This window comes from Callorhinchus milii, unplaced genomic scaffold, assembly GCF_018977255.1.
Source record: "Callorhinchus milii isolate IMCB2004 unplaced genomic scaffold, IMCB_Cmil_1.0 Scaffold2, whole genome shotgun sequence".
NCBI lineage: Eukaryota > Metazoa > Chordata > Chondrichthyes > Chimaeriformes > Callorhinchidae > Callorhinchus > Callorhinchus milii.
Window position 1 is genome coordinate 50,441,075 of NW_024704743.1, and position 27,390 is coordinate 50,468,464.

Below are 27,390 nucleotides of genomic sequence, written 5' to 3' on the forward strand. Positions count from 1 at the left end.
AGTCGGGATGTGGTAGAAAACAGTAGCCTGGGGTTGTTCTTCGCCTCCAGGATTATCCTGGAGTAGAAGGACGATTTGGCCGAGGCTAGAGTGGAGCGGTAGATTTTGAGGAGGTCCAGCCAGATTTGTCGGTGGACCGTTAGGCCAGATTTGACAGGTGCGTTCAGCGGCCCGCACCTGGCTCTTCAGTGAGCGGAGGTGGGTGGTGAACCAGGGGGAGGAGCAGAGTAGGAGACAGTACGGGAGGTGATGGGGCAAGAGTATCGAGTGTGGAGGAGAGGGTGTTGTGGAGGAGGGTGAGAGGAGAAGAGGGGTCAGTGAGGGTTGAAGGCCAGAGGGAGAGGAGTTCAGAGGACTCCAAGGCAGCGGTTAGGGATTGTGGGGGTAACTTCTTCCAGGGGCGGTAGAAGATGGTGGTGGGTCTGGTGGAGGTGGTGAAGGAGATGAAGTGGTGGTCGGAGACGGCCTTGTCGGTGATAGTGACATCCGAGACACTGAGGCCCCGGGTGATCACCAAGTCGAGTGGGTGGCCGTGACTGTGAGTGGGGGAGTTGATGTGGAGGGAGAGGTTGAGCGAGGAGAGCAGGGAAGAGAAATCTGAGGAGATGGAGCAGGAGGGGGTGAAGTGCAGGTTGAAGTTGCCCAGGATGATGAGGCGATCAGAGCAGAGGCAGAGAGGTGTAAGAAGTGTCGAAATATTGGAGATGAAGGTGGGAGAGGTTTTAGGGGGCCAGTAGAGGAGGAGGATTTTGAGCGAGAGGAAGGAGGGGTGGGAGAGGGTGAGGTGCTCGAAAGACGGGAAAGAGCCAGAAGAGTAGGGGGATAGGGCAAGTGGTGTCCTTGAGATAAGGGCTACACCACCGCCACGGCGGTTGGGGCGAGGGATGTGGTGGGAGGTGTAGCCGGGTGGTGTGGCCTCCGTGAGGGGGAAGGTGTCGCCTGGGGTGAGCCAGGTTTCCGTTAAGGCCATGATGTCAACGCTCTCATCAAGGATGAGATCGTTGATGACCAGGGCCTTGTTACAGAGGGAGCGGACGTTTTGTAGTCCGATGTGGAGGGAGCGGTTGACAGAAGGGTGTGTGGGAGGGGAGGGGGGTCCAGGTTGTGAGGCAGGGGTTGGGGAAATGGCGATAAGGGAGGAGAGGTTGGCTCACCGGGTCTCTGTCCGGGGTGGCTGCCGAGTCTGGTGGGGAATGGGGCAGTCGGTGTGGCTGCTGCTGGACAGCCAACGCCGAGTGCCACGGTGAGCCCGGCGGAGGATTCCCAGGCTGGAACAGAGGGAGGTTGTAGGAGGGTCAAGTGGGGATAGAAAGCGAGAGGGATGGAGAGAGAGGAGGACAGAGCGGGAGAGATGCAGAGGGGAGAGGCTTTGGGGGTAGAGAGGAGGGAGGGGTTGAGGGGGCTCGGGTCAAAGCGGCAGCCATAGTGCGCACGCGGGGACCGGGAGCGAGCGGTCAGGTGGATGGCATTATCCCATATGCTGTAGCTGGGGCAGCCAACCCAACAGGACCATGGTGGGCTCTGATGTGAGCCCGGGGGGGTGGGTGGGGGGGGCGCTGAGGTTTTGTTTTTTTTGCGCGCGCACACTCCTGAAAACTAAACTAGGCAGTAAATCAGGTCAGAGCTGAATTCCCATGAGTCAGGGTGACACGTGTCCAGTTACTGACATGAGTTGCTATTTGCATTTTAGACCCCAATACTTAGTGATTAGGAAATCACATCTACGGAGGGTGGGGTGGGGGGGGGGGGGCACTAGGTTGTGGACATGTGGAAAAAACAGTGTACAATATCTTAATGTAACAGACAATTCCAAATCATTTTTCCAACTTAGCAGTATGTGCAGGTCACAATGACTTCATCAAATACATTTAAATTAAACAATGTGATGAACAAAACATTTATTCTAGCATATTTCAAGGACTCCTCCAAGTATCTCTCAGTTCTAATCTGGAAGTATGACATATTGCCTTAACAACACATTGCAACTTTAACCCGAGAAAGGTGATCTGGCTTATGGGGGATGAATCTATTTCTTTAAAGGAACAGATATCATTTGGTGTGGCTCTAATGTAATTTCAGCAAGCTCATTACAGTAGTTACACTATGTTTATATAAATCATTTTGATAGAAAATTAAGTGAGACACTCCATGGAGCAAATAATTGTGACTTTTCATTATGCTTAGATTGGGTGATGGGGAAGAGTATGGTGTGCAGCATAAAATGCACAAATTGGTATTAACCTACTTATAGTCGAGAAATCCCAGTTTTATTCCAGATATGCATTGATAAAACTCACAATAAAGAGAGCCGTATCACCTCTGTACCAAGAGGCAATAGCAATAGTACATGCCAGCATCTTCTCATCCAAAGCTGAATACTAAACAGTTTGGCTGCATGCTATAATGGCAGCACTGCCTTTCATCAACAATGACCGAAGGCATGTATTGAGATGTACTGTCACGTCTGCTAAGTGCAGAGCCTTCCAGTGGAGTGGAATAGATCGAGATTCTGGCTGAAGGAATTCAATGTTTGGTTAAGTTATAAGATTTTTGAACTGCAAATATTATATGGTGCATTGCTTTCAAAAAAAGGCCCATTGTATCCGTTCGCCCACAAAGCAATCACTGCACTTTACAGTATATCCTTGAAGCATTTTGGGTCATCCGCCTGACATGAAAATCACTATACAACAACTTGCATTGATATAGCGCCCTTTACACGGGGTAGCATCCTGGAGCGCTTCACAGTGGCGAAGTCTGACACCGGGCCAGGGGGAGAGGTAGGGGGGGAAGTGACGGTAAGCACAATCTAAAAGGAAGTTGTTTAGGTGGGATTTGAATGTAGGGGAGGGGAGTGGGCAAGGTGGAACGATTAGGGAGAGAGTTCCAGAGTTTCGGGTCGTAGTGGCTGTAGGCATGGCTGATGATGGTGGAGTGGAGAAGAGGGGCAAAATGGAGGCCGAAGCCAGATGAGTGGAGGCTAAGCAGGTTGGATAGGTAGGGAGGTGCGAGAGCATGAAGGAATTTGAAAATGAGTGAGAGGATCTTGAAATCAATCCGTTCAGGGATTGAGAGCCAGTTGGAGCCTGGCAAGGACTGGGGTGATGGGGGTATGGAGTTTTGTGAGGTCAAGTATCCGGGCGGCAGAGTTCTTAATTAAATGAATTTTGTGTATGGTGGAGCTGGGGAAACCAGCGAGGAGGGCATTGGAATAGTCTAGCTGGGAAGTGATAAAGGCTTGGCCAATGGTTTCAGCTGTGTCAGTTATGAGATACAGACAGAGGCGGGCAATGTGATGGAGGTCGAAAAAAGAAGTCCTTGTCAGGGAATGGATATGTGTTAGAAAGGAAAGCTGGGTATCGAACCTGACACCTAAGTTGCGCACAGGTTCGGAGAGTCTAAGGGAGAGCACGGGGAGGTGGAGAAGTTCATACTCGCAAGAAAGATGTTGAGGGAGCCAAAGAGTACGGCTTCCGTCTTACCGACATTCAGCTGCAGGAAATTAGCACTCATCCAGGCCTTGATATCCATCAAACAAGCTGACAGAACATCAGCGGACTGGGAGTCGCAGCTGAAGTAGAATTGGGTGTCATCCGCATACATGTGGAAGTTGACCCAAGTCTGTGGATGACATCGGCAAGAGGGAGCATGTAGATGAGGAAAAGAAGGGGGCCAAGGATTGGGCCATAAGCTACCACGCAGGTGACGGGGCGGGGGAGGGAGGAGACCCATTTGCCAAGATGCATTGTTGGTGGTTTGGTAAGTAGGACTTGAACAATGCTAGTGTGGTCCCACTAAGGTTGATGAGGGAGGAGAGGCAGTGGAGGAGGATGGCGTGGTTGACTGTGTCTAACACAGCAGAGAGGTCGAGGAGGTCATATACCAAATGTAAGTATTATTATTATTATTATTATCAGCTAGTGCTTAAGCAGAATGGTGTTTGGCCACAGGACAGGGGTTTAAGGTTGTAACATCAATAATTTAATCTCAAAGATCAGGGTATATAAAAATCACACAATAAATAGACACCACTCTAGATGGGGAGGGTGGCAGAAGCCATAGCTGAAGAGAAGGTTTTGAGGGGCAGACTGGCAAAGAATAGGAATTAGGATGAACATGGGCATTTAAAAGCCTTCACAATTTTGATATCATTTGTAAAAGGGACTTTACATATATGATGTTTCCATTTGGCTTGTGACAAAGATTGCAAAATAATATCATCCTCCCACTCACCCAATTGATGTTTAAATAGCCACATATTAATTGTTTGTCAGTACTGTACATTGAACACAGAAATAACAAAACAAATGATTCAACATTTTTTTAATATAAAAAAGGCTGCACATGAAAATCCAAGAATTTGTATACAAAAATGTTATAAATCTTAAAAAAAAGTCAACAGATGTGTTACAGATTTATTGAATAGGCATTTTTTATACACAACCAAAGTTCCACATTGCACCTGTGACTTTGTACAAATAGAGCATTCCCAAACGGAACAAAAATATTCTGAAACAAAGTTTCATCTAATTACAAGCATTCACAGAGGGAAAAAAGTACAGTTTTCCATTATGAACAACAATATGTACAAAGTTCTACCAACATAGGGGTTAACCTCTGCTAGGAAATGAACTGGAAGATGCAATATGTGTATATTTACAAGTTTTTTCCTGCATAAATCTGGAATGGAGCTTAGTGACAAATGTTGCTGCTTGAATCACATGTTGCAGTTGTGGCCTGATGAAATGGGTTACTTTCAGTTGGTTGATTTACATTCAAAGTACATTGTAATGCTGTAGTTGGGTGATCTCTGTGGGATCTTGACAAGTCCTCAGCATTTTTAACACCATAAATTCTGTATTATGATTATTGCACCAAATGAAACTGTGAAGTGTAGTACTAATAGTTACCAACTGGACATACTGTGAATTAATGTGACATGTTGGAAGATTGCATCCTTAACCCTATGCCGTGGGTGCTCCTTGCTGTGCAAGCATTGTGCTGCCTGATTTAGTTTATTTAGGAAGTTAAGAACCTAATGGCCTAACCATTCAGACTTGTGTGCAACACCTAAGTGCCTCTCAGTGGATTAGCTTTTATATCCCACCATTCCCAGTTAGTAGTTCTTTAAGCAAAGAATTTGATAATTTACAGAACTGAGACAATAGGTAGTGACCGTTTCATTGATTACATGTAAGGTAAGAAAAAATAACAAACAGTAATGTGAAGACTATTGGAGTCAAATTTGATATTTCAAACTCACTGGGACTATGAAAAGAGGCCATCACATATCTCTTCCCCATCCCATCTTCTCGTGACATTTATAGAGTATTCCAGCAGGATTCAATGGCTACTATGTTTCGCCCACAAAATATACAGTCAACCTACTTTACAGGATATTCTGTGAAGCGCTTTGAGACATCTCAACAATGTGATAAGGTGCTATATCAAATGCAAGGATTATTATTATAATGTCTTTAGGAGGAGTGGAGAAATTTGTAATAGGAAGGAACTCAATGTTGAAACGCCGATGACACCATATTATTGTGGAAATGTTTTTTTGCTGTGTCCTAAAACACTTACATTATTGTATAGTTCAAATGAAAAATAAACTAAAAAATTACAAATGTTCATGCTGCAGGTGGTAATTTGGTGTATGGTTCTACGAGTCTCATTAACTCTCCTGGATTCATTCTTATTCGACTTGTGTGGGGGCATCACAGCCAAACATCCTGTAGTCAACCGATGACCATGCAAATATACTGCATGGGTGCCCAGACACAAACTCATAGGTGTGCGCACATATGCATACACTGGTGCACACACAATTTTCAGTGGGAATCAGTGAACAACAATCAGACCTTGGCCTAATTCTCTCCATTCCCCTCCTCCAGTCTATACAAGGGCCAATTGTAGCACCATACCTGCTGCTCCAGATATTAGATAACTGTCTGATCTGGTTTGCTTATCTTCATTCCACCCTATTTAACCATAGAGACCCCAGGGAAGCCAGGAAAGATGGAGGAAAACAGAGGAGAGGACAGAAAAAATCTGCTGCAGCATGAACTTTTGGAATGAGTTTTTACAACTTTTAGTTTTTCGTTCAAACTACGATTAAAAGATGAACAAGTAGAGAATCCTGGAGAGTGGCCAGCAGTGTTTACCCAGTATTAATTTCCCCTTTGTAACTAGGGTCACTGAAGCCAATTGTAGCAAGCTTAAAGCTGCCTTGGGTGTGATCATCTAACTGACAAGACTGGGTATGAAACCTGAGACCTTTGGCTACAATAACAACTTGCATTTATATAGCGCCCTTCATGCAGGTAACATCTGGGAGCGCGTACTGCAGTGTGATTTGGCGCTGAGCTGGAAAGAGAGGGGAGGTGACTGAAGGCACAGTCAAAGAAGGAATTCTTCAGGGGTGAGAGAGGGGGCAAGATGGAGGGATGTGGACAACATCTCGGAGCGCTTAATACTACTATATAGTGTATAGTAGTATCAAGAGTATATTTATACAGTGAGTTAGGCTAAACTACTAACTCCCTGTGTAAATTTGCTGAGTCATCGGAAGAGCGTACAGCTTTCTAACTAGTACTTCCATTCGCCGACAGGCATTAAAACATGAATCAATAATTGTGCAAGTCTATCAAACAGTTTGTGACCTAATTAACATTTTGAAACAAAAAGCAGCACATATCAAGCTTCCTGGCAAGGTGTCCATTACATTGCATTTCACAATGTTTATTTGAAAAAATCTCTGGAGAAACTTTGTAATAAATAATGTTTCTTTTTTGACAAGGGGAATTTTTTAAAAATAATCTAAAGACAAACTGTGTGGTACTGCATATTTAACACACACCCACAAATGTCCTTTAAACATCCTTGGAAGGTTTCGCTGAAAACCTACCTTCACATTGAAGAGATCACCAGCACAATCCCAGGCTATATCATTTATAGGTTGGTTACTAGGAATACTTAAATGTTAATATAGGCATAAATTCCTTGGTAAAACAATTTGTGGTACTTCAATAGCTTCATGTGAAAAAGCCATATTTTACATTAGATAGCCAATAACTGATCACTTTTGAATGTTGAGACTTTCATTTCCGAAGGCTGCAGTCTTTAAGATTTCATGTTGTGGTGTTCAATCCTTCACAGAAAGTCTCCAGCTCTGCAATGTATTGAGACACTGAACTAGGGAGTGCTTCGATGGCTGTCGCCTTCCAACCTTTCAGTGTCTCTAAAGCTTCCTCTAGGTTACTTGGAGCCAGCTCATAAACTGCTTGCGCAGCTGCTATCTGCACTGACCATGGGACACCTGTAAGCATTAGATACATCTGTAACTATGATCCAAACCTATACCAATACAATCCCATACCTAGTTAGAAAGCAGGTTTCTCCTTTATTCATTGACATTAGTAATGATTTGTGACAAATTATTTTGTCCTCCAAATACTGAATTTTCACACAAGCATTTTTCTAAACTGGGTACTAATACTATTTGCTTTCTTGTTTTCCCCCTGTTACCATTTCAAAATTATTGTCAAGATGCAGGCCAAGCTATCCAGACAATTTTCCCTATTGGATTCAAGTCTATGTCATCTGACATTGTGCAATTTCACACTCCTTACAAGGTAACATTATGCATATACTGCATTAATAGTACGTTAAGATTTTGCTCTAACCCAATGTCTCTCCATCCTACTTATTTGGGTAAAATTCTTCTTTTAATTCTAAGAATACTATGAGTTAAGATATCACATGGCTTTTACACATTTTTCCAATTCTACTTCATTATATTTCTGGGTTTGAAAGTCATTGATTGCTAATGCTGCCTTGCAATAGAAAAAGATGTATTTTTGTAAAATTACCAAGGCCTTAATAGAGACCCGTCAATGCAGTATGCATTCTGCCAATCTGGGTGATAGTTTGGCTCAGTTGGTAGCATTTTTGCCTCTGAGTCAGGAAGTTGTGGGATCAATGCCCACATTGGGACGTTAAGCTTTACAGAATGACAATCAAATGTAGTTTGAGGGAAAACACTGTATTCTTAGAATCATAGAATCTTACAGCACAGGAAGCCATTCAGCCCACCGTGTCTGTGACAACTCTTTGAAACAGCTATCCAACTAATCCCACTACCTCTGCTCTTACCCTATAGCCCTGCATTTTTTTTCTTTTCAAGTACCTATCCAATTCCCTTTTGAAATCTACTATTGAATTTGTTGCTTTCGGGCAGTGAATTCGCTATCGTAATAACTCTGTGTAATGAAAAAATTCTCCTCGTCTCCCCTCTTTTGCCAATTATCTTAAATCTGTGTCCTCTGGTTACTAACCCACCTGCCAGAGGAATCAGTTTCTCCCTATTTACTCTATCAAAACCCCTCATAATTTTGAATATCTCTATTAAATCTCATCCGAACCTTCTCTGCCCCAACTTCTTTAGTCTCTCCAGATAAATGAAATCCCTCATGCTTGGCATCTTGGAGATGCCATCGTTTGAATAAGACATTAACTGAAATCCCATGTACCTATTTGCATCACACTATTTGAAAAGAGAAAGGGGTTTCTCCCAGTGTCTTCACCAACAATCTTCCAAATAAAATTGGTCATTCACTTCATGGCAACTTTGTGGGACCGTAATTGGCTACTGTGTTTGTCGACAATACTATCACTATCCTTGACAACAATTCCCTACGAGGTGCTTTGGTATTATAGGAGCAATATTAAATGCAAGGATTATTAATAGAATAGAAATCACTTACCCTCTTTCATGGATTGCTGAAGGAAAAGGTTCATCACTACAGACAGATGCTTTACTTTGCTCGTATATCCCTTTGTTATTCCATGCTTACCCAGCCGACCTGGCAATTAAATCAAGCTCAGTTTAGTGCAAATATCTGACAATAATACTGGTCAGAAATGATCCTGGTCTTAAACAAGGTCATTCGCGCTCATTTACTCAACAGATTTGAGGACTGTTTTTACTTCTGTCATTTCTGAAGAAAATAATAACTCCAATACTTTTCTGCCACCACTAGGCAAAACACATTGCGATAGGCAAACGACTGCTGGGCTTCACTGGGTAAGAAACAGCAGGTCCAGTTACAGAGATGTGGAATGATAATATCTCATTGGTAGGGCCAATGAGGTAACCTTCTGCATGTGTGTATGTGGACTGTGCGTGTGGAATATATGTGTGTGTGGTGTGAATGCGTGAGAGACAGATATATGAAAATGATGTGTGAGCGAGAGCTTGTGTGAGTGGTTTATGTAAGAGTGGTGTAAGCATGGATGTTGAAGAGTGGCGTGTGCCATTTGTGCCACCCGCATACTCACCCACATATTCATCAATCAAAATTGTATTATATAATAATAATCCTTGCATTTGATATAGCGCCTTATCACATCTTCGAGTCGTCTCAAAGCGCTTCACAGAATATACTGTAAAGTGAATTGACTGTATATTTTGTGGGCGAAATGCGGCAACCAATTGCACACAAACAGTCGTGGATTAAGTGAACAATATTTTTTTTTTAACAAATTATTACCTCCGGAAAAGCGATCCGGCAATCGACTTAACAACCAGGTTCCTACATACTGCGAGGTAAACAGGCGTGTGGAGTAAGGAAACTTGCCCAATGTTTCGCTCTGTCGGGAATCAAACCCGGGTCCCCCGCTTATGAGACAAGCGTTCTGAACACTGAGCTACAGGACTCCATCTCCTTAAGTCATAGCAACCACAACTATACCCAGTACTCCAGAGTACAGAATACAACTTGACCATAACTTCTGAGGCTCCAAACTCAATTAAGCAATTGTACTGATACTCCACATTTTTATAGAATCATGGGTTTAAAAAGAAGAGTTATATTTCACAATAGTATTACTTGGGTGCTTGGAATTGCACTGGGATTGATGACTATTATTAGTGTGATTTGCGGCAGTAGCAAAGGCAAGGCAATCTTTAACCAGATGCACTTACCAATAAGTCTCAGCACAGCTCCAACAGTGACATCCTGAATGTGTAGAACATATGCTTTTCCTTTTCTGCGCTTCACCCATTTATCCATCAGAGGCCACAACTCTTTACTGAAAAGCACCACAAAAACAAGAGAGGCATTAACCACCTTCAAGGGAAAATGAGTACCATAAATTTATCACTGAAAGTCACAGCACTGAACAGAAAATTACTATCAATGAGATACACATATTTCCCTATATTTCTGCCATTTGAATCAAACTAGAACCAAAGATGACACATTCTAAATGAAATGGGCCTTCTTCCTCCAAACCTCCCTTGTGATCAGAGAGGAAATGTTCAGCAGATGGACCATCCTTTTTTTCGAAGAATAATAGACGTCAGTGGTGAATCATGTACAATCCCTTCTCAATTGTGACTGTCAATCAGGTAGTTATGAGCAATTTGATTTAAAAATATAAAATAGCTCTGATAGGATCATGAAGGGAATAATGGATTCTTAAGATTGACTACAAATCAATGTTCTCATAAAGGATCAGTTGATATAGCTACCATATACATTCTTCTAGGAAATAGCAGCCTTTAATTATATATACATATTTTATATTTGTAAATATATTACATGCATAATTTTATCTGTAAACATAATTAATGGGACATCCTCCCAATGTGAGACGCTATATGAATGGAATTTGTTGTTGCTGTTAATGAGAATAGTTTTATTCAATCCCTTTCTCCTGGTCGGATGACAATGGTGAAGTTTGGAGTCACTGACCTCTGATGACATCCTCATGAAAGAATCAATCATTTTACTATGCAAATCAACATTTGATTACCAGGAAATAAATCAATGCAAAACATGTCAAGGAAAATGGCCAGGATAAGGCCTGTGAGTGGGAGTTATACGGTAACTTGCTCATCTCTGAAATACCTGATGACATTGTCGTGCGTCAAACACCAGGGCTGCTGGGAACACAGGAGATCGATAGCAAAGATCAGCTCCCACATAACACTATTGAAATCCGTCCCCAATTCCTCATGAGCTTGAAATTTTATTGTGGGACTCCTCTGCATTGCCACCAAGAAACTCGAAACCAACTGACTTGCATTCAGGGGTGGATTCTAGGTGAAGAATTTTAACATTGAAAATTTTAAGTCAACAATTTGCTTTTATGTAAGCCTCTTTACATGGAGTAGCATCTCAGAGTGCTTAACTTCATAATAATAAGTTGCATTTATTTACACTTCTTTCAAATAAACATACATTTCAAAATACCTTGCAAAATATGATTATAAATTAAAGTGAATATTGCTATAAAGGTAAGTGTGGCAACTAATCTACATGAGCAATTTCCCATAAACAAAGAGATTAGGGCAAACTAATTTGAGGGTATATTTTGATTTGAGGGTAATATAAACCAGGATAATATCCACATTTTTTGAAATAGCAATGGCAGGCTGTACCTGTCCATCCACCTGAATCGCAAGATACTGTGATCCATGTAAGGTTGGGGAACGGCGAGATGGGTGATCTTATTGTCTTTTCTCCTCTGAAACCTAGGGTTGAATTCAGTCGCACCTCATAGGATGCAAGACTCTTCTATCTAAGCCCTTCAAGGATCTTATGTGAACTAAATTAGGCCATTCTGAACTCAATATCTATGGGCACAGGCCCCCTCCATAAACCTGCTATAATCCAGGGTTAACCAGCACTGAACCAGAGCTCTATCAAAAAAGAGCATAAGGATGGTTGCTGCAACAATATAGGTCTTTACACCTTGTGCCTTCAGTAAAAATATGGGTGCTGATCTTTTCTTGTGGGAAGTGGGATTGCCCAGATTACAATTGGGGTGATATGAAAAGAGAAGACTTTTTCTAGAATATTTTTTTACACACAAAATACTTTCCCTCTCGCTCCCCCAATTCAGACAGATACTATCAAATAAGTGCTGTTGGCTGCTCTCTACTGCCTCAAGTGCAAGTTGATTAATCTGCAAATATTACCTTTTTTCACCATAAAACTAATAAAGCCACTGTTATGTGTGAAATGTTTTGGGTACTTATTACAATTCAAAAGAAAATTTACACAAAGTAGCTCTAAAGGATAACTGCAATAAACACAATACCTTCTGCCAGTCGAGGTATACGGTCAAACACTGCAAAACATCGTCTTTGGCACGTTGCCTGGCAACAACTTGCATAGCCTTGTTAAGTGGTCCCCGCATAGAGAATATATTCTTCCAGACACTGGTGATAAATAGTATGAGTTTGTCTGAATCTGGAAAATCTGGGGGGGTGTTGGATGAGGGAAAAATGAAAAGTATAATATGGATTATGATGAAAGAACTATGTTATTAAGACTTCGGGTTGGAACATGAATCACATAGGATATTACAGCACTGAAACAGATCGTTTGACCCAACTAGTCCGGCCTGGTATTTGTACTTATTTATAAGATCTCTTCCCTCCTAATCCCCTATCCCTTACCCCTCTATTTTCTTCACCTTCATGCATATATCATTTCCTTTTAAATAAATTGATGCTCTCTGGTTCAACGGCAGCTTCTGGTAGCGAGTTCCACTTTCTCACCATCCTGTGTAAAGAAATTCCACTAAAACTCACTTTTACATCTCCTGGATAGGCATGAGTTCAAAAGAGCATTCATTGGAAATAGAAAATGTCAGTAAAAATACAGTATTGAAAATAAATCTACTTTTACTGTGATTTTACATTGCAACGAATGGGTTAGATATGGGGCAAACCCTTTTCTAACTCAAAGATTCAGGGGCACAAATTCAGACCCAATAGCCTCTATGGTGCAGTGGATACAGTTGCAGCTTACGGCCAAGGAGTCCGGGGGCTTGAATCTAAATCCACGCTCAGTTTTTGGGTCTCAAGGTGAGGGTAAATTTGCTTCAGCCTTCGCTGGGTCAGGGAGGGGAAAACCAAGAGTTCCTTCTCCTGGTCCCTCCAGCACCATCTATTGGTTGTGTGGATGTATACCAGCAAATGAGTGGAGGTCAGACAGTTGTAGCGCCTCTACAGTCAACTAGCCCGTCAATACTTAACGCCAAAGCTCACACATAAACAATAGCCACTTGGGCAGGGTATTGAAAGGCAACTTGTATTCGTTGAACAGCACCCCAGCAAGATGAGACAAGACTGGGTGCCGAGAGGCATAGGTTAGTAGCGAAGAAAATTTAGAAAAGGATGTTTGTAACTGGCTTGCCTGTTGGAAATGGATGACACAATTGGCAACTGTCCACGTTCCCTATTGGGAGCAACTAGTGTGCGAATTGGCAGATCAACTCAAGGCCTAGTGCCCTTTACTGATTGGGAGTGCTGAGTGGCTTCAGATATTCATCTGTTCATATCACAGGGCATGGAAGTGCTGCAGAAGGTACGTCTGCCCACTTTTGGTGTTTCTCACGATTCCTAGTTCTATTCATAGAATCATAGAATTATACAGCACAGAAGGAGGCCATTCGGGTCATCATGTCTGTGCCGGCTCTTTGAAAAGAACTATCCGAATCAATCCCACTGCCCCGTGCTCTCCCCATAGCCCTGCAAACTTGTCCTTCCCAAATAATTATCTACTTCTCTCTTAAAAATTGTTGTCGAATCGGCTACCACCACCCTTTCAGGCAATGCATTCCAGTCACTGGGGTATTTTCATACTGTGAGCTTACTGTTGAATTCAGTAGGACAATCAACAACAATCTAACAAGCCCATGTTATCATTACTATACAGGAGAAGAAATCAGATTCCGAACTATACAAGAGGAGAAATCCAAATCAGATTCCGAATGATTTCCAGCATGTTTTAAAACCACAGAGAGATGTTTTACTTGGCAACAAATGCCACATTTTCTCTATTGAACAAAATAACAGGTTTCAACTCTAGTAGTTGAAACCTCAACATCATAGCATCGACAACAAAAAAACAATTTTACATTTATATGACACCTTTCATGTCTCAAAACACTTTGCGGAGTCCGAGCTTGGAGTGGAGGACCAGAGGGCGAAAAGTGATCAAAAGAGTGAGAAAAGTGACCAAAAGTTCTTAAAGTAGGCTTTAAGGGTAGAGGCCAAACAGAACACAAAAGACATTGTATGTCTCAGGATGAGTAATTTCCTTACCTTCTCTAAGAATATCAAAGCAAAGGATGCGAGCTCTTTCCAAATCCCCTTGCTGTCGGCAGATTGCTGTATAAACTCGACAAAGTGCATGTAGATAGTTGATATCGAGAGTTAATCTCTCAGTCTTCAGTTTCTCTTGAATTGCCAGAAGTAAAGCTTCTGATAACTCCTGCCATTAAAAGAATAAACAAAGAGAACAGATGCAATGATTGATTAAAACGATATGCCAGAAGCAATTCCGACTCTGGGTAAGATGGTTGTGGGCTCAAGTTCCTCCTTTGGACTTCCGGTGGTGGCAGTCTAGGGTGGCGTTGCAATACATTGTCAGAGATGCCATCTTCCATGAGACATTAAAATCAAGTCCTGCTTACCTGTTCAAGTAGGCTTCAAAGATTTCATGTCACTATTTGAAAAAAGTCAGTTTCTCCAGTGACCTTGCCAACAATCTTCCAGATTAAATGGCCATTCACCTCAGGCCCATTTGGTGAAAGAGCAATTCATCTGGAGGATTGCTGGCCATGAGAAAGTATCTTTTTGAATGCTGTCATGGGATCTTTTAATACCCACCTGAATACAAACCAGCGCTCTCTCGATGATACACTGAATGGTCAACCTAGACTATGAGCTTAAGTCCCAAAGTGGGATATGCGCCCACAACCATCTGAGCCAGAGGGAAGAGTAAAGCAGGCAACTTGTGTTGACATCACAGATCTCAAATTTTAATTTCATTTTGTTTAAAATACCTTGCCTGTAAACGGCTTTAAGAGCACCAAATACAGTAAATGTCAAATAAGTTCAATCAATCGGTCGGTCAATCAATCAATCAATCAATCAATCAATCAATCAATGATCTACACTGTGCACGCATAATTTAATGCAACCAGTAAGTGCGCATGCAGTGATGAGTCAAAACTACATTTCCCGAGATTCACAGATCTTATCAGATAGACACTTATCAGCAAGCATTGGAATTGCGCTGAATCGCAGGAAAATTAAGTTCTTCTGCGCAAGCATCAACAGATCAAGACTAAGTTTCCTGCGTTTTGATGTAGCCAGTAAGTGCGCATGCGTCAACAGCTCAGGATGTCATTTCCCGCGATTCAATATAGATTCAACTTAGTGAGGGAGTAATGGAGGGTAGGGGAGCGGCACTGCGAGTTAGGAGGTAAGTAATACGAGTTGTACTTTTTAGTAATGGTTTTGATAGGAAACTGAATGGGATTTTGGTGAATGTACGACTTAGGTAATTATATGACTTATAAAGATAAGACTTATGGGAGTTTTACTGTAGATTACGCACTGTCAGCTACGTTTCTAGTTATATTATTCTGTCAGTGTGAGCTAATGTGAGCCAGGCTGCCATCTGCAGGATGAATTCTGCATAAAATAACTAGCCTATTGAGCATTGCTCCATTTCTGTCTGTGATTGTATAACTGTGATCAGATGTTATTATAAAGTTTAAAAAAGGGGTTGGAGGACGTTGGGAGGATGTCCTAAGGCGCTGGACAATCAGGGTTTCGGACCCGAACTGGGGGTCGGGATCGGGGAGGGTAGAGGGCAGGGGAGTGGAAGGAGAGTGACCGAAGGCACAGTCGAAGAGGAGGATTTTGAGACAGGTCTTGAAGGAGGCAAGGGAGGGGGCGAGGTGGAGGGACTGAGGGATGGAGTTCCAGAGGGTGGGGCAGAGTGGCTGAAGGCCCGCCCGCCAATGGTGGGGCAGGTGAGGCGGGGGACTTGAAGTAGGTGGGAGCCCGCTGAACAGAGAAAGTGTGCACATTTGCTATCAGGATTTCAAATGTAACAATTTATATCCCAATGAACCATAATATTTGTCCTCTTTTAAATATATAGAACAGTGCTATATCTTTAGAAAACACAGTACTATTAATCAGGCAAAAGGAAATTTACTATCTCAATTATAGCCCCAATTCCTTGCACCAGAAGGTTTTAAATCAAACAGACACCATCTGAATTAGATTTTTAGTGCAACTGAATTCAATGCATTTGAAGGTTTCCATTCTATTAAGGACCACACAAAGATGGGTAGGTTTTGCTTTCCATCCATCACTTCCTCCTAGTTTAGCCTTCATCTAAAAAAGGTCTTTAACAATGCTGTAACTCTGGGTTTTACAATGCGGTTTCCCCAGTTACTGGTTGACACCCAGATTCTAATGTAAAAAAAAATCACTTTGATAAACAGCTGTAACTACATCACATGGAAGAAGAATATTGCTAATATTACTGATAATTTAAAGCCTGATCTGACTGGTAGAAGCTGGTTTGAAAGAATTACTCCGAAGATGGTTGCTTTTAATATATTTCTCAGCCAACTGAGTGAATTTCTGTTGTGGCTCAACATCAAGTGACGGCCAATTACACAATCCATAATTTGTTGTATAGGAGCTGATAAACTAACTGACAAAGGCAGTATATATATTGAATTGTAAAGATAATTTTGTTGTGTCTATATCGTAACTATGTCTGTAGACCAGATGACTCTCAGTAAACATTACAGGATTCTACATCTATTGCCCTAGGTTGTCATTTTAAGTTGGGAATGGCTGAATCTCAGTTTTGTGTTGGTAATAATAAAAATAATCCTTGCATTTGATGTAGCACTTTTCACATCTTCTAGACATCTCAAAACGCTTCACAGAATATACTATAAAGTGAATTGACTGTATATTTTGGGGCTAAATGTGGTAGCCAATTGCGCCCAGCAGTGTCCCACAAACAGTCGTGGATTGAAATGACCTATTTTATTATTTTTTTTGAGGGATTATTATCAGGCGTGTGGAGTAAGGAAAGTTGCCGAAGGTTTCACCCTGCCGGGAATCAAACCCAAGTCTCTTGCTTGCAAGGCAAGTGCTCTAACCACTGAGCTACAGGTACCTTGGGGTCTGATGTCATTTGCATCTGATGCTCAAGAAGAACCCAATCAAATACCATTATTGAACAAATAAGTGGAATATGTCTCAACAGTCCTTTGTCACCAAAATAGGAATAAAACAAAGAGGAACGGGGAGGGGAGCATAATCCTTATTCAGCCTTGAACAATTATTGGATTTATAAGTACACAGAAGATAAAACTTTGCCTGCATTTAACCAACCAAACACTACAACAGTTTGATTAGATGTTTCGCTAATACACTCAGAAGATATGGAGAGATGGTAAAATAATATAAGCAACAGCTATTAGATAAATAGTTATCAAATTAATAGTTTGGCTTCTATTCCGTTCCTTGGTATATTATTCCATCAAACACGTTTCGCTTTTTGAGTAAAGATGTTTCTCTTGATATCTGTTCTAAATATACTTTTTAAAAACGTATTTCGATTCATGTCTTCTGGTTTGCATTTACGTAATTTTAATTATTTAGCTAAGCCGCTTAATATTTTATCTACTTTAAGGAGGTTTGATTTGGCACAATTCTTCAATTTGGTTTCAGAAAGGACTGCATCAAATGCAAGAATTAATGTAATATTACGATATAATTCCATGATGGAAACTATGAGTCTAAACTAGGAGAAGCTATAACGGAAGCTAAAGGTGCAGTATAAAATCAGATTCTAGAGGCATCAATTGAGTCATGCTCCAGGAGGAGGTTTCTGAACAGAAAAGATATCAGCTGCAATATGAATCCGGTTTGTACTGCAGTCCACTGCAAACGAATTCAACTAAAAAAATATTAACTTTCAAACATTTGTGGGAAATCTGATGGACCACTCTCAAACTTTTGAATGTTCAAAATAAGCCCTGCATTTGATCAGATCATTGATGAGCTTTGTCAGCTCTCCAACAAGATTCAAACATTAATTGGCTCTTAATACTGGTTAGCGTACATAAAGTGTTCCCCTCAGACCCCAACAAAAGGGATTTAGAGCAGCTCAGCATAAATTAGGTTACTTCTCTTTGTTGCTAGGATCAATATCAAACCTTTCCAGCAGCAGTATATACATATTATATTCTTCGTTCCCATTGTCAGTGACCTTTTTGTTAACTTTTATTCTTTAATATATAGAAGAGCATCCCTTTACACCCTAGCATCTCCGTATCTCTTTGATCTCCTACCACCCCATTCGTCTGTTCACTGCCTTAGCCTTGGCTAACTTGGGCTCGTTTCACATCCCTCGTTCTGCATGTAGCACCACCATCCTCAGCTGAGCTTTCTAAAACTAGAACACTTTCCTTTGATTCCTCCCTTTGCCCCCTCTTGATCAATCTAAGTTTTGCCTTAAAATCTACCACTTTGACCACGCTTATGTTCAGTTCCCCTTCCCCTCTGCTCGGTGTCCATCCACAGCACTGTAAAGCACTCAAGACATTATTGTACTTAACGGGTATTTATAAATGGAAGTCATTGTTGTAGTAGGCGTACCACCACCAATACACATCATTTTAAAAGGCATTGGCTCAATTGAGTTTACAACAGAAGTGACTTCACATGACCTATCCTTACCTTATTTTCACTAAATTCACTAATCACTTGCTTCTCTTCATCTCGCAGCACTGGGAGTGAAGGAATATTCCCAACAAATATGTGGCTGCGAATAACTGGGAGCAGATCAAAGCAGGACTGAGCAAGTTTTGCTAATGCACAGACCACAGCCTCTTCACTGGACTTAACGGGTTGTTCTGGTGGCAGGGAGGAAGGTTCAGGACTAGCTTTATTGTGGGGTTTCTGTTCTGCTAACTCATTGTGGAATGGTTTGGTTGTGCCAGCAGCAACTGCAGTAGAGGACTCATTTGAGGCAACTATAGGAGAAGGATGGTCTGCATTCTCAACACCCTGTGCTAGTTTTATTTTTTTAGGCATTTTCCCAACAAGGTTTTCCGCAGCTCTTTTGGCAGCAACCTTCTCTTCTTTGGGAGTATCTCCCTTCTCAGTCACACTTGCAACTACTAGCTGTTTCTGCTCTGGATCCGTTGCACGCTCCTTGTTCATTCTGCATTCAGATCTGCAGTTGTTCCCTGCTTTTACAAATGCAGTTGCAGTTGAGTTGATTGCTTTGAATCCCACAATTTGGTTCACGGCCCCGGCTTGGCTCTCTCCGTCTGGAGGCCCACGCATACTGAGTTGAACGTTCCCACGGAGAATATTTAAAGTCCTGGCACGGGCTGAAAGGTTGGGATACATTGCATCCAGGATTTTGACTGAGTTCTCCTGAGGCAGACTTGTAGCTACGGTTGCTGACGCAGACTGAGGTAGTCTCCCAGGAACAGGAACTGCGTGTTTTGGGGTAGCAGTACAAAACTGCAAGGGCGAGGACTGGATTCTTTCATTCCTTGCAAAATCTAACGGGGACGGAGAGTGTACAGATGGAGATTTCTGACGAGCCTGATCAAACAGAGGTGAAACGGAACAAGGCTTTGGGAGCTCCACTGAGGAAAAGGACAGTTCATCCACAGGCGAATGCACAGACCGTACATTTGAAGCTAAAATCAAAGGTCTGATTCTTGCTGTGGTTCGAGGTGGTGTAGCTACAAGTGGAGCTAGCAGAGGGGGCAAAGGCTGCCCCATCTCTAACATAACTTTGTGGATGTTACCTGCACTCAGTGGTGATACAGAAGTGTCAGTCTGAGATTCCCTAAGTAGACTCTCATGGTCTGAACCTCTGCTCTTCACTCTCGAAGTGACACGGCGCTTGACAGTCCCAACCTTGAACTTCTTTGCATTGCTGCCAGTTTGCTGGTCATTCTGAATTTTGTCAGTTGAAGTGAGGAGCAAATCCTTGTCCAGCCGCAGCTTCTTGCCTTTTCTAGTCTTCCTGGGAATTGGCTCACAATCTGAAATTTCAATTGTGTTTGCGGCCATTGGGTCATCCAGTGTGCTTTCAAACACCTTGTTTTTGAGCAGCATAGATGGCTCACCAGATGCCCCAGTATCAGAAGCATCATTGAGAAAGGTTGGGTTCCACAAGCCACTACACTGAGAGCTCCTTGTCTCTAACTCACACCTCCCATTACCTTTTTCATCAACTTCCATCTCCGGGGCGGGCAAAGCAACAGTCGATGGGTCTCTGTTGATGTTAAGCGTGTGTTCCATACTACTAATTGACAGTTCAGTCTGCGAAGAGGAGTCCACTTTCTGTGTGGTTGACATGCAGCTGCAGCTTTTCTTTTCAGTTTCATTGGCATGTGTAGAACTATCTGCTATTTGATCGTATGAGATGGATCCAGGCATTTCCTCGACAGTTGTAGTATTTTCCTCATTCATTTGGACGCTAAAGTGCTCTTTTGTACAAAGGCCGCTCTCAGTATCAGAACAACTTCCTGCAGACTTGTCCATGCCTCCTTGCGATTTATTCTGGGAATTATAATTTGCAGGTAAATTACTTTTTCCTGATTCACTGCATTCTGACAATGTGTTGGTCTTCGGCAATAATTCAGTCCAAGTCTCAATGGGGTGAATGTTTAGCTTAGAGTTACCTGAATTTATAGGTGGAGTTTCACACCCCACTGATATGGCATCTGTGCTATCTTCATCTGCCTCAATGTTTTCTTTTGAGTCAGCGTCCGTTTCCAGCTCAATTACTGCACAGACAATTTGTAAAAGGTTACTCGTTGTTTCTGTCAGCTCCATGTTACTCCATTCCACGTTCTGGATTGGCCTATCAAGAGGAATGTTGATGAACTCTTCTTCAGAAGTTGCTACAATTTCCTCATTGAAGATGCTTTCTTTTAAGTCAGGTACATTTTGGGAACCAAGGCGCAACTCGCCACATTTATCAATGAAACGATCAACATCATGATCAGCTTTGTGACCCTCTGACCAACAATTCGTATTTTCAGTTGTTGGTGCAGTCTCTGTTCCAGCTTCTTTGTGGCTACTGGTTCTGTGTTGTTCATTGCTATTCACTTCTGTAGCTTCAACAGGTGATTCCTCAGGAGTCATAGACTCAGAGTGCTTTTTACTCCTGACTTTTAAAACCAACACTGGTTTCTCTGGTTCCAAGCTTTGAGCATCTTCACTTGTCTCACAATTCTGAGCTGTGCATAATGGCTGAAGGGATAATGTTTCCTGGTCATTAAAAGGTACTTCCCTGCTTTTCAAAGCTAAGTCTGTACTTTTTTCTGGATTTACATTTAGTTTGGAATAGACTACGTTATTATCTGTATGGTTATCGATTGGTTTCTTCTCCCTGGCCTCAGTAAAGCATTCTTGTCCAACACTATCCAATGACACATTTGGACCTTCAGATTCATCTGCAAAAGTATAAGCTCTAACACAATCTGTTATCTTCTGCTCAGAAGACGATTGATTATCCAAATCCCTTGGAGCACCATCCTCATTGCTGAAATTACTCCCCTCATTTTCTTTTTTCTTTAGCTGGTCTTTTTCTTCATTCAGTTCACAGAATGGATTTTCACACACCACCTCTTCTACTGTTCTCATCTCAACAAGCACACCTTTGCTACTGTCCCCCACACCCAAAATGGTGGATTCTTCCCTCAATTCAGAGATTACAGTGAATAAATCTTGCTGTTCACACTGGTGAGACAGTTGCTCAGTAAAACTGTGTTCCATAGACTTGACACTCTGGTTGAATAAATCCTCAGTAGAACTTAACTCCACAGACTTGTCTTTCTGGTTGGCTGGATCCTCAGTAGAATTGAACATTACAGACTTATCCCTCATGTTGGGCAGGTCCTCAGTAGAACCAAACTCGACAGGCTCGACCCTCTGTTTGGAGAGATCCTCAGAAGAACTATAATCCATAGATTTGTCTTGAGCCAGGCCAGCTACCACAGAGCAGTCTGATGCAGGAAGTGTCTCCATCAAGTTAGCAGTGTCTTTTTCCTCTCTCATTGTAAACTCTCCCCAATTCTGCTTAGGGGAAGTATGGGCAGAAGCCACTGCGCTTTTAGCATCCTGACCAGCAGATATAGAACTACTGGGATTGACCTCTTCTACCTCATTATTAGAAAAACAATCTTTGAAGTTGTTCTGAGCAGAAATAGATAGCACAGAACAGTCAGATGCAGGAAGTAAAGGCAGCTGTTCTGCAGAAACAATCTGCATGATTTGTCTCCCTGCTACTGCTGGTTTCATTTCACAAAGTTGTTTCCTCTCCCTTGTTGAACACTCTTCTTGGGCCACCTCGGCATCAGAGGACTCAGCAGCACCAGCTTGCACTGAACAATTAAACTCTGGCAAAGGAACTATTTGGCTTTTTTTTCTTTCAGACTTTGGCTCAGATTGTTTGACATCAGAGAACTCCACTAACATTGCTTCAGATTTATCCCCATTTTGACTGTGAGGTGTGAAACTACCTAGACTGGCTCCCTCTATCTCATCTGTAGAAACATCAACCTTGAACTGATCCTGAGCAGCATCAGCTGCTGCATAGTGGTCAAACTCTTGAAGGAAAGATGCTGTCGACTCCATTTTATGAAGTGGGCTTCTCTCCTTTGTCGTATACTCCGTGTGGATGAGTTCAGTAGAGGATTGCACTGAAGTTACTCTGCATGAATATTTTTGACTATCAGACATACCACAGTTTGAATTAACTTCTCCCATTTCATTCTTCCCCCTGAAAATGCATTCTTTTATCTTGTCCTCCACAACATCAGTCATCGCAGAATACTCAGGCTTAGGTAGGGGGGTTACCATCACCGTTTTCTCCTTCGTCATAAATTGAATTTTGGTGTGCTCCATTTCACACACTGGAATTACTCTACGCTCATATTCGGGGTCTACAGGTGCAAACCCATTGGATTTAACACCTTCTAATTCTATAACAGAAGTAGAACTACCCTTGTCCAACTCAATTGGATCACAGGCAGATGTTATACTTTCCAATTCTTGATGTGGCACTTCATCACCCTCATTCTTTGCCATAGATTCTGTTTGGGCAGCATTTGTAACAAAGGGTTTAACTGAAGCTTTTACCCATTCAGTATCGAATGGTAAAGTATTGGAATGAACTTCTTCCATTTCCATTGGTTCAGTATTCAGTTCACATGCACGGCTTTCCTGTAGTAAGATTTCACCCTCTTTCTCTACTTGAAGAACAGCTTCTAATCCATTCTCTTCTTTCCTACATGGCATAGTTCTTTCATGTTCAAGTTCTATCCTTTGGTAACTAGATATCAATGAATCTGCAATGTCTCCTGAAACTTCTGTATTGCCAACATGTGCACTGCTGCCACCATTACCGTGATCATGTTGAGGAGATGGTAATTGATCTTTATAAATAGCATCATGTGCAACAGCAGAATCAGTACTCTGTGTTTCTGAAATCGCTGGTGCATTGGATTCCTTCACATCTCCCTGAAACAAAACTGTACTTTCTACTTCTTTTTCATCTTCCAACTGTAGATTTTTACACTGTATTTCTCCAGCAGTCAAACAAGGAACTAACAATTCGCTCTCCACCAATTTGCTCTCTGTTTCAGTTTCCATCAAGCTGGACTGACTCAAATCACCCATTTCTGTATCTGAGCAATCTGTTTTTCTGGCTGGCTTCCCTTTGGTAACACTTTGGAGAATGATTGCTTCCACCTTTGGTGTTTGGTCTGGGTTTGGCGGCTCAATGCACACAGACACATCCAGAGGTTCAGCTGCAGTGCCAGTGTCCAGATCACCACCATTGTAGGTTCCTCCAGATACATCGCCAGCCTCATCATCACTTGAATCTGTAATATTTCCAAACAAAGCTTGCTGTGAAAGATAAGAAAAAGTCAATTATTTTTTGTAGTTATTTATCCTTTAAATTTGTTCACGAACAAAGTTATATTAAAGTTTCATTGCATCTTGAATAACAAACACAATGTGAGTCATAATGGGACACTAGCCCCGATAACAAAAAAAATCAGTTAAATCAGAAGTGTGCTCTTTAACGTGGGACTTACTCCTACTGACCTAGTGCTCCGTGGCTATGATGCAGAAAAGATGAACGGCAAATATTATCAATAAAATTTTGATCAGGAGACCCTATTGTATGCCATTCCTGCTGGAACAATCCAGGTTAGAACTCTGCTTTGCAGATGGATGTATTTAGGGGAGGGGGAATCTCTTCAAACAACACAGTGCCCTTATCTGCTTGTAAAACAGAGTGCCACTGGGCACATGAGCCCCTACTACGGATCGCATTTTCTCATGGCATCATGGAGTCTCAACTAAACCATTTGCCAGATAAAGGTAAAGGGGTTGTAATTTTCCTATAGACGTAGAAGGTGAACAATTCATCCAGTGATGCTCTGGCAGCACAAAAATACAAAAGAAACATTGGGCTGAACACAGGATTATTCATTTCAGTAACTAATCGATTACTACAGATTTATGTGAAAGAAATATCTTGAAGCTCTTTATGGAATAATCATAATTAGGAATAAAGTGAATGCTGTTAGAGGGAAAATCTGGTTTATATTAGCAACATCCTACAACAATGAGACATATACCCAATTAACTTGGATTTTTGGGCTGAATTTGGGTGAGGAGGAAACATAAACCAAGATAACCAGGGAAAAATCCACTTCTCTTTGAAGTGTGAGAGGGGTCCATTCAGGCCCTCTTGGCATACGAGGCATAAATCAATGACTCAATCGAAAAAGGGATTACGATTGGGAAATTAAAATGATAAACCTATGTTTAATATAGGCAAATGTTGGCAAACACAGCAGCCAAACTGCACCAGCAACTGTCCACACACAACAAAGAAGAGAGCAATGACTGTTAATGCAATTGATCATAGTAGACTGAAGGACAATGAAGCGATCAAAAAAGACTGAATTAAATTGTTCTTGCACAACTATCACCACTTTGCTCAGACGTGCCTCTTTAGCTGAAGGCGAACATGGTAATGGAGACAATTGTGGAGGAAGAGGCTCAGTCCAATCAAGTATCTCTTGTAGTTGTTGGCTTAAAGATTCTTGCTCAGCATCATCATCATCATCAGTATCAGTTCCAGAAATGTACTGACAGTCAGCTGGATCTTTCTGGATAGTCAGTTCAACAGTTCTGTCATCGTAGAAGGCACGGTCACTAATGTTTTTCAGTCCCTCATCATTCATACTCTCGTCCACCTCGATGTGAAATCTATTTTCTTCGTCGTCGCATTTAAGCTGAGGTGAGGGCAAAGACTTTGATAGCTCTGCGATTTCCAGTGGACTGCTGTTGCTTGGATTAAATAAACTGTTCCTCAGTTTAGATTTAATCCGTGAACTCCTTCGTTCGGCTGCAACAAATGGGAAAAAAAATTGTAGAAACATTCATAACTTTTGCACTTTTTTTCAAGTTGAGGAACATTGGAGACAGTTCTGTCCACTTTTGTACAGCAACAGCAATACACAATCGGAATATGTACAGCACACACGAGGTTCAGAGTAAAGCTCCTCGTGCTATCTCAGTAGTAGAACAGCAATATCGGTTTCTGTAACTCAGTAATATTGACAAGTTGCAGCAAGGTTCCACTGAAAACCAAGGCTGCATACAGAGAGCATTGAATCAGTTTGGACATAATTAAACTCATGTTCTAGGAACAGCAACCCTCGGCCTCCGCAGTTCAGTAAAATTGACAATCTACAGGGATTTTGTGCGGTGTTCTGTTGAAAGAGGGGGTCGAGGCTACCAACAGACGCAGAGTACTGGGAGATAATTAAACTCGCGTTCCGGGAACAAAATGAAAAAATAGATTCCAAATCACTCTGCTCCCCAGTTCTTTTGCAGTTTGTATCCAGTCTGCTCTTCCTCATCAAGTACTGGAACTCTGTCGTCACCTCGGCCTCCGTCTCGCTCCCCGTTCTGTTCAAAAACCTCTCTTCAACTGAGCCTTTGTTCACCTCCCTCCTACCCTATCTATTCCCGATCTTGCTCAGGTTTCTAAATAGTAATCCCTATATTTGGTATAGCACATTTCAAGTCAGGAAGACATCTCAAAGAGCTTCACAGGATATACTGTAATGTGGTGTTACTGCATTTTGTAGGCAAACATGGTTTGAGATATTAGCATATGAAAGAAGCTATAAAAACACAAATTGGTAGACATAGTTAAATAACCACATAATTGATAAATAACCAATGTACTGTTCTTAAGCCAAGGGTTGAAACATTTAGTACACTGTTCATGATGGTTCTGGTTCATGTCCGCATTATATCAGCTGATTAACATCTCAGCTGGGGCAATTTCTCACAGGACTGTGTGGTTCAACAGTGAAGCACCGAATCGCTAGAACACTAGACTGCCATAAATAACTCCTATCACCACACAGTCATCCATAAAAAGCTCATACATATATATATAGTGTTCAAAAATAAAAATAAGACTGTTCCAATTAATACATCACTAAGCAAATTATCCCATCTTCGATCTATGTGCCAGAAATCTAAAATGGACACTGAGACCCAATGCTTTTTTGTTAACTCTAAATTTAAACTCTGCTTCACATAAGCCATTCAAGACTTGTGAGATACTCAGCAAGATTGCAAGTATAACCTTGCTATAACATTTCTAATTTTTCACTCAAAGCTCCTCTTTACTTGGCAATGCAAGGGACCAATACAGTTCATTCCAAGATTTAGTTGTGCTCATTTAATTTATCTGAACCTTCTTTCTATATTTTGAGCATACCTGGGCTGTATACGTCCTCCTTGTCCGGGGTCGTTTGTGCACTGGGTTTTTCAATACACTTCCATACCTCTTCCAGCAATTCTTTCACTTTCTCTGTGGAAACAATGAACAGTCGGCAATCCAGACTCAATGTATCATTCTACTACTACTACATGCTACCAAAGCTATCAAATCACTAAAATGTACAAAAACACATTGAGGCGATGTTTGAGGTTAACATACTTTAATGATGAAAGTTTTTTTGGGGTTAGCTGGGTGTCTGACACATGCGTAAACCCATCACCATACTTAACGGTATACAAACCAAACTTTTTTCTTGAGAGTTCCATACATCCTACCTACACATGGAGATTCCAGAGATGATTTATCAGAATGGACTGTGGGCTCTCTCCCTGCTTACCTAATTCTAGAGAGTATGAGGTGCAGGTTAGCAACAGTCGAGGCTTAGGGGATCCCAGAGCGTGCACTGTAGTACTGCCAGCTAAAATCACACAGCTTGCCATTGATATTGCTGTCCAGCCAGCTTTCCTGCTGCTTGTCCAGCTAGGACCACCCTACCTGTTAGGGTTTTGCTTGCAGGATTAATGGGAGATGAATGGGAAGAGTACCTACCCCCAGTGACAGGTCTGCACTTCCAAGTCCTGCCAATGACCTAGGCGGGCTGTGCTGTCATCAGCAGTTGCCTGGAATACTC

The 27,390-nt window shown here is 41.8% G+C and overlaps 1 protein-coding gene across 1 annotated transcript in view; it reads right to left on the reverse strand.

Moving 5' to 3' along the window:
- Nucleotides 1–4,308: 4,308 nt before the first annotated feature.
- ice1 (KIAA0947-like (H. sapiens)) overlaps nt 4,309–27,390 on the reverse strand; it is a 39,074-nt gene continuing 15,992 nt past the window's right edge. Inside the window, exons 11-19 of the mRNA XM_007900542.2 lie at nt 26,697–26,789; nt 24,886–25,304; nt 18,584–23,788; nt 14,123–14,291; nt 12,109–12,269; nt 10,914–11,104; nt 9,986–10,092; nt 8,766–8,864; nt 4,309–7,318 (exon numbers count right to left, since the gene is read on the reverse strand). Coding sequence (XP_007898733.2) covers nt 7,131–7,318; nt 8,766–8,864; nt 9,986–10,092; nt 10,914–11,104; nt 12,109–12,269; nt 14,123–14,291; nt 18,584–23,788; nt 24,886–25,304; nt 26,697–26,789 — 6,632 coding nt within the window. The 3' untranslated portion in view covers nt 4,309–7,130. The remainder of the gene's footprint in view (nt 7,319–8,765; nt 8,865–9,985; nt 10,093–10,913; nt 11,105–12,108; nt 12,270–14,122; nt 14,292–18,583; nt 23,789–24,885; nt 25,305–26,696; nt 26,790–27,390) is intronic.